The 12,189-nt window shown below is 42.6% G+C and overlaps 1 protein-coding gene across 1 annotated transcript in view; it reads left to right on the forward strand.

Moving 5' to 3' along the window:
- The first annotated feature begins 238 nt into the window (after window positions 1–238).
- NECTIN3 (nectin cell adhesion molecule 3) overlaps window positions 239–12,189 on the forward strand; it is a 42,965-nt gene continuing 31,014 nt past the window's right edge. Inside the window, exons 1-2 of the mRNA XM_079974439.1 lie at window positions 239–595; window positions 9,639–9,977. Of these exons, the coding sequence (XP_079830565.1) occupies window positions 424–595; window positions 9,639–9,977 (511 nt within the window). The 5' untranslated portion in view covers window positions 239–423. The remainder of the gene's footprint in view (window positions 596–9,638; window positions 9,978–12,189) is intronic.

The following is a 12,189-nucleotide window of genomic DNA, read 5'->3' on the forward strand; positions in this document are numbered from 1 at the left end:
GGGGAGGGGGAGGAGCGGCATGTACCACTAATTCTCAAAGGGAGGGGGAGGGAGCCATTGTGACATACCCTCCGCTCCCACCTTCCCGCTCCCGGGTGCCCGGCTTTCTCGTCGGAGGCGTCGAGTCGTTGAGACCGGGGACGTCCCGTCAGAGAAAGGCCTTCAGGGAAAGAGAAGCACAAAGGAGGGGGGACCCGCGCTCTCAACGCCCCTCCCCTGGCGGTCGGAATGGTCCGTCCCGTTCCTTCGGTGGGAGGAGGAGGAGGAGGAGGAGGGGCAGCGGGCGCGACGCCTCCCCGCGCAGCGACACACGGACCCGGCGCTGCGAAGGGAAGGAGGCGGAGGAGGAGGCTGCGCTGCCGAGCCGTAGCGGCGGCGGTTGCTGCTGCTGCTGCTGCTGCTGCTGAGAACGGAGCCCCCAGCATGGCCGGGTCCATTGTGGCGGCGGACGCTCCGCCGGCTCCTCCCGGCCGCCGCCGCCGCCGCCGCTGCTCGTCCTCTTCCCCTCCATCTCGGCTCTGTTGCCGCCGCCCGGCTGCGCCCGCCCTGCCCGGCTTGCTCTCGCTGGGCTTGCTCCTCTCCCGCGTCTGCTGCGGTGAGTCGCCGCAGAAACTTTTCTCTTTTTTTCCGCGAAGGGGGCGGCGGCTCCTCTCCGGACCAAACCAGTTCCCTCTCCCCCTCCGTCGTCCGAGCGCGGGGCGCGAAGGGGCCGCCGCTGTGGGAGGGACGGAGGTTGAGAAAGAGCGAGCGAGCGAGCGAGGGAGGGAGAAGTGGCGGGCGGGACTAGGGGAAACTTTTCCCTCAGCCGCTAGTCGGGAGAAGTTGCGTGTCCGGTGGAGGCGAGGTGGGCCAAGCCGGAGGCGAGAGACCCCGGCCGGAGGCGCAGGGGCGGCGGGAGGAGGGGAAGTGCCTCGTGGGTTTTCTCTTCCTGAGGGGAAATGGAGGAACCCACCTCGAGGGTCCTTCCCTCCCCCACCCCTTTTTCAACATTTCGCGAGGGGGGGGGCTGGAGGGTGAGCTTATTCGGTGGGGGGGCGGTTGCTGCTTCTGGGTGTGGCGCTGGAGGGGGGCTTCTTGTGAAGGGGGGGGCGCGAAGCCGGGCAAGAGTTGTGGGGCGTCGAAGAGCAAGCGATGTGTGCGAGGGTGTGTCTTGTCTGCAGCTCATGTTCCTCTGCTGAGATAAATATTCGTTTTCTCGTGCGCTCGTTAAAAGGCACACACATACACAGAGGCAGCGCTTTCCGAGCCCGTGGCTGCGCTAGCACGATCAACGTCGCCACCCGTTACAGAGGCGGGAGGTTCCCCCCGCTTCCCCGACTTGTCTCCGGCAGGCGGGAGCCCCGAAGGTCCGCCGCTCTTTTTAATAGTTTGTGTGTATTTGTGCGTTGCCAACCCCGCGCATCTGCTATTCCGGGAGCGCTCCTCTGCCCGGCGTCGGCGCGCAGGCGGAGAGAGTGAGCGTGTGTGTCCCGCCGCCTTGTTGTGTTTTGTTGTCGGCGCTGTTGCTGGGAGTTGGAGCTGTTGGGATTCCACTTGTCACTTGGAGCCGCCGCCGCCGCCGCCGCCGAAACCGTTACGTCCGGCATTCTGGGAGCTGCGCTGGCTGGAAGCTGCTCTCGCTCGTCTCCGTTCTGTCTCGGCTGATGACGGGGCAGCCGTGATTTGTGGGCAGGACAGGCCGGTGCCGTGATGTAGCTGGCCGCCGCCCTTTTAAATGCACCCCCTCCGGCTCTCTCTCTCTCCCACCCCATCCCGTCTTAGGGAAGCCCCTGACTTCAAAAACAACTGGTGTGCTTTGCCGGAATTGGCCAATAGCCAGTTTGATGGTGAGCAGCAGGTGCTGAAGCAAATGTGAATCTGTGGGGATGGCTTATCTTGGAACCACTCCTTTCAGGGACTGTTTGTAGAATCGTAGAGTTGGAAAGGGAGCACAGGGGTCATCTAGTCCAACCCCTGTAGAGTACTCTATAAGGAGAGTCAAATCAGCTGAGTGCTCCACTCATTACACAGCCACAGCCATTAACAGAGTCTTCCAGACTCTGATATACACCTGAAGATAATTGTAGGGTGGTGCAACAGATGCTTGTGGATTTACCATAAAAATGGTGTGTTTCATCCATGTATATACATCACTTCATGTCTACCTTAGTTTGTGCAAAAGCCAGAAATCCTATAGACCTCTGACTACTATACTTTCAATGCTAGTTTAATACATGCTTTTTAAAATTATCTTTTATTTGCAGGTGAGGTGCTTAATAGCTATTTGAGATAATTTGCTCCTAGAAGATGCACACTTTGTCCCTAAATTCCTCCTGGCTGCTTTCAAAGCAGTTGTTTAATGTTTGGCTCTAAACATTTCCAGGTGCTAGATATGATTGTAAACAATTATATTCACCTTCTTCAGTGTTATGGTGCGCCACCATTTCTGCATGATATCTCAGTGAAAATTCCATTAAAGACAGCAGGTTTCAGTTGATTTGATCTTTTTAAACTTAGAATTATAGAGTTGGAAGGGACTCTGAGGGTCATCTAGTCCAACCCCCAGCAGTGCAGGAGTCTCAACTAAAGCAACCATGACAGATGGCCATCCAACCTCTGTTTAAAAACTTCCAAGGAAGGAGAGTCCTCCACTTTCCGAGGGAGTCCGTTCCACTGTTGGAACAGCTGCTATTGTTAGGAAGTCCTTCCTGATGTTTCATTGGAATCTACTTTCTTGTAAGTTGAAGTCATTGGTTTGGGTCCTACCCTGTGGAACAGGATAAAACAAGCTTGCTCCATCCTCCATGTGACAGCCCTTTAACTATTGGAAGATGGCTATCATATCTCCTCTCAGTCTCTTCCTTTCCAAGCTAAACATACCCAGCTCCCTTGATGGTTCCTCATAAGGCTTGGTTTCGGACCCTTGATCATATTGAGCACCCTTCTCTGCACACGTTTCAGCTTGACAGTCAATATCTTCTTAAATTGTGGCACCAAGAATTGGACACAGTACTCCAGATGTGGTCTGAACAAGGCAAAATAAGAGCAGTATTATGACTTCCATTGATCTGGACAGTATACTTCTGTTGGTGCAGCGTAGAATAGCATTGACTTTTTCTGCTGCTGCATCACACTGTTGATGCATGTTAAGATTGTGGTCAACTAAGACACAGATCATTTTCAGGTATGTGTGTTATACAATCACCTGCATCCCTTTTTCTCATTCTAGATAGTATTACTAGTCATCACAGCTTTTTCCAAAATTGAAAGCTGAGGAGTTGGCTTATTTACAGCTCTTCATCTGAAGATTTTTAAATCTTCAACAAAAGGACTAATGTAATGAGGTATTCAAGTTCAGCTATATAAGTAAACATGAAATATTTACAAATCACCATAATATTACAACATTAATCGGAAAAATTAACACACACTGGCTCATCCTCCTTGAATCTGTATTTAAGACTATCTGTGAATTAGAGATTGGTAATGTGACATTTTTAGTCCTTTAGCAGGTACCAAGAGTGATAAGTTGTTCAATATCAAAATATTAATAACGTAACTATCATTTTAAGTTGTGTACATCTTTGAATTTTGTGGTGGTGTTCTTGGCTCAAAACTTACCAAAAGTGTTTTGAAATGTGTATTTTAGAAGAAAGTATGTTTAGAAATTCATACACTGAGGTAAAATACACTTATGTATGTTGTGATAAAATAGGAACATATAGCTGAATTCATCTGCACAGATTCCCCCTCCCCAATCCAGTGATAGACAGCATAGACTCCTGAAATGCATTTCAGTCATGAAGGGAATGGAGCTGGGCTGGATAAGGACCTGCTGAGTCCTAAGCTGATCCAGGTACTGGCCCAGCTGGCAGTGGATCATATATGTCTGCTGTGTCAGCCTGGAGATGCTGCAGTGACAGTCAGCATTCTTAATTGAATTCATGAGGACTGCAACATTGTTGTGCCTAAGATACTGAGATGTGAACCATCTTGTCTGAGGTTTAGATCTTGTCTCTACCATGAACTCAGTAGATGACCTTAAGCAAACAACTCTTGGCCTTGGTCCCCATCTGGTATGTGGCTCTAGTAAAACTTGCCTACATTGCAACCGTCTTGTAAATACCACTGACAAGAATATACGTATGTAGTACTCTGAACACACTAAGTAAATCCTAAGTTAGTATTTGTCCTAGACATATGCTTTAAGTTCCTTGAAGAAACCTAGCTATTGAATCTGTAATGTTTTGAATTACATATTGGAGATGATGAGGCATTACAACACTGAAGAATCGGGGAAAGCCAAATTCAGATTTTTGAGGTATTTTAGTAAAAGATTTACTTAGTGAAAATCCTCTGCAGACCATGGCATGTGGCCAAATGTAGTTCTTGTTGAATGAATCCTTGTCATATCTGTCAAGGTACTTAGAATATTTCAGTAAAAAATTAAGAGAGCCATATTCTACAGGATCTTCCTCTCTTCCTTTATATTGGCAGCACTGAATATTTTAATGATGGGCATGAAAATGAAACTAGTTTCATGTCTATAATTTTCAGGAAGAATTTTGTTCTTTCCTATCATACTTTTTAATCCTGGAAAGTCTTTCATATATTTATCAACACAAATTAGTCTAAGGACTCATTAGTAGCTCCAGGTATTTTTGAATGATACTGATTCCTTCCAATCAAAATTTTTGGCCCAGTGTTGAAATGGAACCTACTTTGGTTGCCCTAGTGGACCACTTGTGCTGGGAAATAAGAAAAGAGAATGTAAACTTGTTGATTTTCCTGGAGCTCTCAGTGACAGTTGATGGCATCGCATAGGATTTGTGTAGGAGGGGACTTTTTTCTATACATGGTTCCACTGATTTCTGGGGTGTTTGCTGCAGAAGGTGATGCTGGGGGACTGCAGATCTGCCACTGAGGTGCAGCAGAGAGGATATTGTTTCCCATGCATTTCAGTATCTATATGAAATGGCTGAGTGAAGTCCAGAGACACTTTGCTGAGCAGTGTGTTGGTAACACCTACCTTTTTATCTCTTCTTTACCTTGGAGGCTAAGGAGGCAAGGAATCTTGAAACTGTTTGAGTGTGAGACTTGATAGGATGTAAAAAAAATGAAACTTAATCCAGACAAGATGAAACTGCTGTTGAGTGGGATATTTTTCTAAATCTGGATTTAGGTGATACAGATTGTTCTGGACATGGTTACACTCCCTCTCAAGGATTGGGTTCATAGTTTGGGCTGTTCCGTGACCATCATATTTGTCCTGGAGGCTCAGGTGACATCAGGACATAGGAGTTCCTTTTACTAGCTTCAGCAGGCACATTAGCTGTGATACTTCCTGGCTGAGTCGAACCTCACCCATCAATAATGCCCTATTAACCTACAGATTATTGCAGAAATGTGTGATAAAAACAAAAACGTGATACAAAATGCTAGTGCCTAGGCTGGGTTGTGTGATTAGAACAGATGGTTGGAGTCTTGTATTATCTGTGCTAATTTTCTTTGTTTCTAGGCTTAAGGTGCTGGTTTTAACCTTTAGAGCCAAACATGGCATTGTGACAGGGTGTCTTAAGGACCACTTATTTATGTGCCATCACTCTGTTCAACACCTGGGCCTTTGTGCCAGATGCCATTGCCAAATAAAGTCCAGTAGGCATCTACTAGAAGCAAGATCTTTGATAAGGGTTACCATATAGAATGCCCACCCCAGAGATTTGCTGGGTCCTGTTTTTGTACTCCTGGCTGTAAACCTCCTTTCAGTAAGCTGCAGCTTGTTGTGGCTTGTTTATCTGATGTGCTTTTCCCGCTTTGTACTTCTTGTTGTATCATATATTGGTTTTATTTTGTGAGCGGCTTTGATTTTTATTCCTGATAAGGTGGGATATACATTATTAAAATAAACAGATATATCTGGAGTTTTTGGCTGTCTACCAAAGCTGCTGCAGGATAATAATTTTGGTGCTTATTTTATTTAAATGATTTATTATATCCTGCTTTTAAAATAAATTATTAAGCAGTTTGCTGGAATGAAATATGTATGCTAACATTATAATGCATACATATATAATATACCGTATTTTTTGCTCTATAAGACTCACTTTTTCCCTCCTAAAAAGTAAGGGGAAATGTGTGTGCGTCTTATGGAGTGAATGCAGGCTGCGCCACAATCCCAGAAGCCAGAACAGCAAGAGGGATTGCTGCTTTCACTGCGCAGCGATCCCTCTTGCTGTTCTGGCTTCTGAGATGCAGAATATTTTTTTTCTTGTTTTTCTCCTCCAAAAATTAGGTGCGTCTTGTGGTCTGGTGCGTCTTATAGAGCGAAAAATACGGTATGTATACAAATTTAGCATTAATATCAGAATGAAACAGGTGGTACCATTAAAGTAACAATTATAAACTGCCTTCTAGAATTTTTTTTAAAGGTTTCAGCATCTTTCTCCAAATAGAAAGGGAGGATGTTCTGTATTACATTGAGTGAGAATTTCACCATTTCCATGCCACCACCAAGAAAGCCCCATTCTTGCACTCCTCCACATTGAATATATACAAAAGGCAATCCAGGGAGTATAGCCTACAGTAGAGATCCTAACATCAGGCAGGCTCATATAAGAGTGTGAAGATATTTAACTGTGTCAGAGTTTAATACCTTAACTTTAGATTGATTCTGGAAACAAATAAGCAACCAGTATAACTGCTGTAGGATTGCTGCGCTATGCTCTGACCATCTCCCCATATTTTGCACCGTGTGAGAGGCAGCCTTGTGAGAGAAGAGCCGTAATAGTTTGGTCTGGGCGTAGCTGGTGCACAGGCCAAATCTTCCTCTTCTAGACAGAACCATAGATTGTAAAAGTTGCTACTGGACACCAGCACCACCTGGGCATCCAGGAACAAAGAAAGGTGCTTCTAGATCCAGTACATGGCATACTTAATAATTTCAGGGGGATCACAACCTAATCTGAGACAGGATGTACAGCTCTTTACAGACTAGCAATTCTCTGGATTAAATTTAAGTTTGTTCACTGAAGTTGAGCTGGGCAGGATGTGGTAGATAGTTTTCCCTTGCTAGCTGAAAATATGGCAGGACTTGAAATGATGTGGCAAAGTTAGCAGCCATCACATTGATAACCTTACCCAGCTTCTAGTGGTGATGAAAGCAAGGGAGGTAACTGTTGTGGGAGGCTACTTTAAGTTGGAAAAGACTGAGATAATTGGGTTTCCCCCTCTTATCTTTCCCCAAAGGCAAAGAGAGTTCAAATTTGAACACTCCAGGAAAGAGCATGTGGGGAAGAGTATTAGGAGATGACAGGAGATAACTGTGACCACAAGAGGGCAATCCTGTCTAGGCAATCTGGTTTAGAGAGTTGGGGGGTTGTTAAAACGCTGGAAGGCTTGCACTTTGAGAGTGGCTATATAATAGCTATTCTGCATTGGCCTTCTTGCTTACCAAAACTACTTCTGCACACTGACTCAGAGGTTTGCATCCCCATCCAGCCATGAAGCTCACTAAGGTGACCTTGGGGCACACACAGCCTCTTAGTCTAACCTACCTCACAGGGTTTTTGTGAGGAGCTCCTTGAAAGAAATGTGGTATATAAATGAATTCAAGTAGAGCCTGAATGCTGAACCTGGTTCCTTCACATGGAGTACAACTCAATCTAAACAAGAGAGTGTTACTCAATCTCAAGTCAGGTTGTATACCCAAACATCAGTCAGGTTTATCATAGCTAACATAACTTTTGTCTTGTATGAATTAGGTAAGTTTTTGTTGTTTTGGCCCATATCTTTTTCTTCACAGTTTTAGAACTTCTCTCCATCAAATTCCTGGAAGACTATAAAAGAGTGAGCAAGATGTGCCATGGTCATACTGACCTCTTCCATTAGTTTAATTAGGGTTGCCATGTTTCAAAAATGGTTGAGATTTTTATTTTTGCCAAAGTTGCTGAGCTATGTATGTAGGTCAGTAACAAAGATAAGAACCCTGGTACCTGGCTGGAATAGGGTTCATCTTTTTAATACTGTGTAGTAATGATGCTCCCTGTATATATGCAATGATTCTAGCAAGTTGATAGTCATTTCTTAGTTGCCAGACCAGGTTTTCAGTTGCTATGGTGATTTTCCAGCATTCAATTCTCTGGTAGATGAAGTCAGTGTTACTCGGCTTTATATTTTAAACTTAGTTCTCTCAATTTTAAAGTGTTTCCAACCACAGTCATGTAAATGATTTCATATTTCAGATCACAAAATGTTGCTTCCATTGAGATGAACTTAAAGGCTCTTGTTCAAAATATGGCTTGTGGATTGTGAACGTTATCTTTAAGTTACTTTGCAGACATATAGTGAATTTTTTTGAGTTAAATGCTGTTAAGCATGAATGCATTTTGCTTTTAAGAACTACTTGGGATGGAAGTTGGCATGATCATGCAAGTCTCTTTCAGTTTCAGTGGAGAAGTTTAGTGTCCTGTCTTATCAAGTGGTGCAAGAGGATGTAAACTTTCTGGTACCTCTTGTTATAACATCCCTGCTTTATTCAAACCTTTGCTGCTGTTTTAAATGACCACTTTCCTCCCTTCTCATGCCCATGGTGTAGACACTGGTATTGTACAATCTGCTTTCTCACCCTGACTTCAAACAAATCTAGAATTGTGATGAGGCACTACAAATCTTCCAATGGGGCTTTGTGTGCACATGTGTATGTGTGATAAGAAATTACAACTCTACTATGTACATCAAATAATTCCATATCAATAGTTATGTAAGGGAACATAAACAGTACGGGCACTTAAAATCATTTCAAATTAGATCTAATGTCTTGAAATTTTGTGTTCTAGTAGTTATTAGATTTATGAAAGAATGGGATTTATAATCAGCTCAGCTCTCTTTATGTGATACAGAGTATGTTAATTTTGTTAGAAAAGATATAATCCATATTTTTGTACACCACTGGTGTACATTAGATCTGGTATAACCAGAGATTTTCAGTTAATTGCTATTTCTAGCTTTGCTGCTGCAAATAATGTCATCATAATCTCAACATCTGTCTCATTCAAAGCACCTTTTATGCAGGCAGAAAACATGGGTTCAAAGCTGTATTGTATCAATTGCTATCATTTAAGCCATGGTTTAGTGGTATGTGGATGAGCCTCAGCAACTACCTTTCTCTTGCCACTTGGTGGGGATTAGTACTTTTGCCAAATTTACTTCTGGTTTCAAAGAATCACAGATTAGCATTATATGCAAACCAAGAAACAAACAATGGGGAAGGGTGCCCAGGGGAGGAATGCATTGCAGCAGAGAGGGAGAAAATCCATTGTGCAAGCCAAAGTCTGTTGCATGAGCAGAGCAGATCTTCCCTGAACACAGAAGTAGTCTGCAAATGTGTGTAGGTACCAGCATCCCAGGAAAGTATGGTAATGTTCAAATTTATGTCATCTGTACTAAACTTTTTATTGTAATATATCAAGCAAATCATTGCTAAAATTCCGGATAAAGGTGGTAATTTTGCTATGAGAAATTGCAATTAATAGCAGCTAAACTTTCACAGTGGTAAAATACATATGGACTCCATGATAACAGAACAAATTTTCACACAAGAATAATGTGTGATGCAGAATGACTCATATTTTGTTCTCTTTCTACTTTTTCCCCACCTTCAGGTGCCTTAGCTGGACCAAAAGTTGATCCACGTGTGAGAGCAGTATGGGGGAAGAGTGTTACACTGAAATGCATAATTGATATAAATGAAACATTAACACAAATTACATGGGAGAAAATGCATGGAAAGACTCCACAGACTATTGCTGTACATCATCCTGATTATGGATTTTCCGTTCAAGGAGAATATCAAGGAAGAGTATTTCTTAAGAATGCCTCACTTACAGATGCATCAATCATCCTAACAAATATTACCTTCTCTGATTCTGGAGAATATGTATGCAAAGCAGCTACATTTCCTCTAGGAAGTTCCCAGTCATCAACAACTGTAACTGTGTTGGGTATGCTTATTTTTTATTTATTTTGTAGACATTCTACCTACATGTTTGAAGATCAGTATTAAAACTGGAGTTTGCTATATGTGTTTCAGCACAAGAATTGTCACTTTTGTTTCTTGAAAGTCCTTGCTTTGTTTAGAAAATTAACTAACTAAAGCAATGGAGATTCAACCTGGTAAAACGTTTATCTTCTTGGTCTTTTGGCTATTTCATACCTCACTGTGTTTCAGTTAAGGTGGATTTTTTATTCCATTGATTAAAGTTTATGCTCCTTGTAAGCCACATTGGAATCATTCTTGAAAAAATACAGTAGAATATATACCTAAATATATCTAGATAAACTGGTTCAGCATTATGAAAATGGTAATGGCCAATGAGGTTTCCTGAAAGACCATTTGATTACCATTCCTGTCTGCCCCTACAGTAGAAAGCTGCAGAAGAGGGCATTGCATGGGTGCTGTGGACCAATAATAGTTTCAGTATACAGTGGTACCTCGGGATGCGAACGGGATTCGTTCCAGAGCCCCGTTCGCATCCTGAGTAGAACGTAACACGTGACTGTGTGGGTTGCGTTTCGCCGCTTCTGCGCATGTGCTTGATGTCATTTTGAGCGTCTGCGCATGCGCGAGTGGTGAAACCCAGAAGTAACACACTCCATTACTTCCGGGTTGCCACAGAGCGCAACCCAAAAATACTTAACATGAAGCTACTTCAACCTGAGGTGTGACTGTATGTACTGTTTCCATGTATATTTGCTTCCATGTATACTAGCTATCTCAAAACACTTTATGTCAAATCTAATGGGTTTGTTCATTAATTTTAAACCGGTTTCATGGCCTCTGACTGATTTTTTTGTTTGTTTGTTTATAATTATTGCCTCTTAGTTTTTATTTTTAATTCTGTTTTACTGTATTATAGTTCAGCTCATTGACTTGGAATACCTCAGAATGAAGGGCTGTTTAGACATTTTTAAAATATATAAATACTTCTAGCCCCTTGGTAACAAATTGTCTACTGAGCTGATGATTTGCCATTACTTGGTGATATTTTCACACATTCTCACTAGGGGGAACGTGACCTTGTAGCTTCTTCAATGAATAGAGAAAATATGTTTTATTATCTGACGGATTTGTCTAGAATAGTTTTAGTTAGCTAGCCTTGATTTAGGTTTGAATGCTATTGTCTGGAAATGGAACATCCAGTTAGATTGTATTACAAAATTCTGCGAAGTTGCAGCAATTAGTATTGTAGCTTAGGAACATAAGAAGCTGCTTTATACCATGTCAAACTATTCTTCTATTTAGCTTAGTATTGTAACTGTGCTGTGTGATAACTAACTTTAGCCCCTGAAATCTCTCTACATGCCCTCTCTTAAAATAACTGTTGGACAATTTCCTTGTACTGTCCTTCCCATATTTATTAGTTGCTTAATTAGATTCCAGCTTTCCCTAAGTTGGGATTCAAGGTGACTTACAACATTTTAAAAGACAATAAACAAAAAAACCTATAAATTAACTAAAACAAACTAGTTAAAAACAAATAATTAAGACACATCAGAACACATTAAGAACCAGGAATTAAAATACATTTTGTCCTGACAGTAGACTATTGATCAGCATCATCTGTGCCTTAAGTTTTCAAAGGCCTGTCTTAGTAGGAAGGACTTATCCTGCTGATGGATAACAAAGATGGAGCAGCCACAGAAAAGACTGTGTCATGTGCCACCAGCACCAATGCTTCTAATGTTGATGGAGCTCAGAGGAAGCTATCACTTGAGGATTTTAGTACATAGGCAGTTTCATATAAGGAGGTTTTTCAGGTAGCCTGGGCCCAAAAGCTGCATAGGCTCTTGACAAGGTTGCTGGTGGTGAAGTTAGAAGTGTGTCCTTGTTTTTTTTTTAAGTCCTTAACAAGATTTTTTTTCTTTGTTTACAGAATGTTATAAAATATAAGGAATTGGTTCTAGCAGTTCTTGTAATTTGTTCTGGTAAAATATGCTTCTCCTTGAGAAGGTGCTTGATCTTAATCAAAATGAAGCATCCTCATCCTATGCTTCCTTTTTTACCTTTGTGCACAGCAACAAAATGTTTTTTTCCTCTCTTTTAGAAAGCTTAATTCTTGGCAATAAATGTGGCCTTCACAAAATAGCCACAGCATTCTACATAATGCTGTATACCCTCTTAGCATTGTTGTTTGTGATGCATGGTTTGCTGTT

This window comes from Podarcis cretensis (assembly GCF_951804945.1).
Source record: "Podarcis cretensis genome assembly, chromosome: 4".
In the NCBI taxonomy this organism is placed as follows: Eukaryota; Metazoa; Chordata; class Lepidosauria; order Squamata; family Lacertidae; genus Podarcis; species Podarcis cretensis.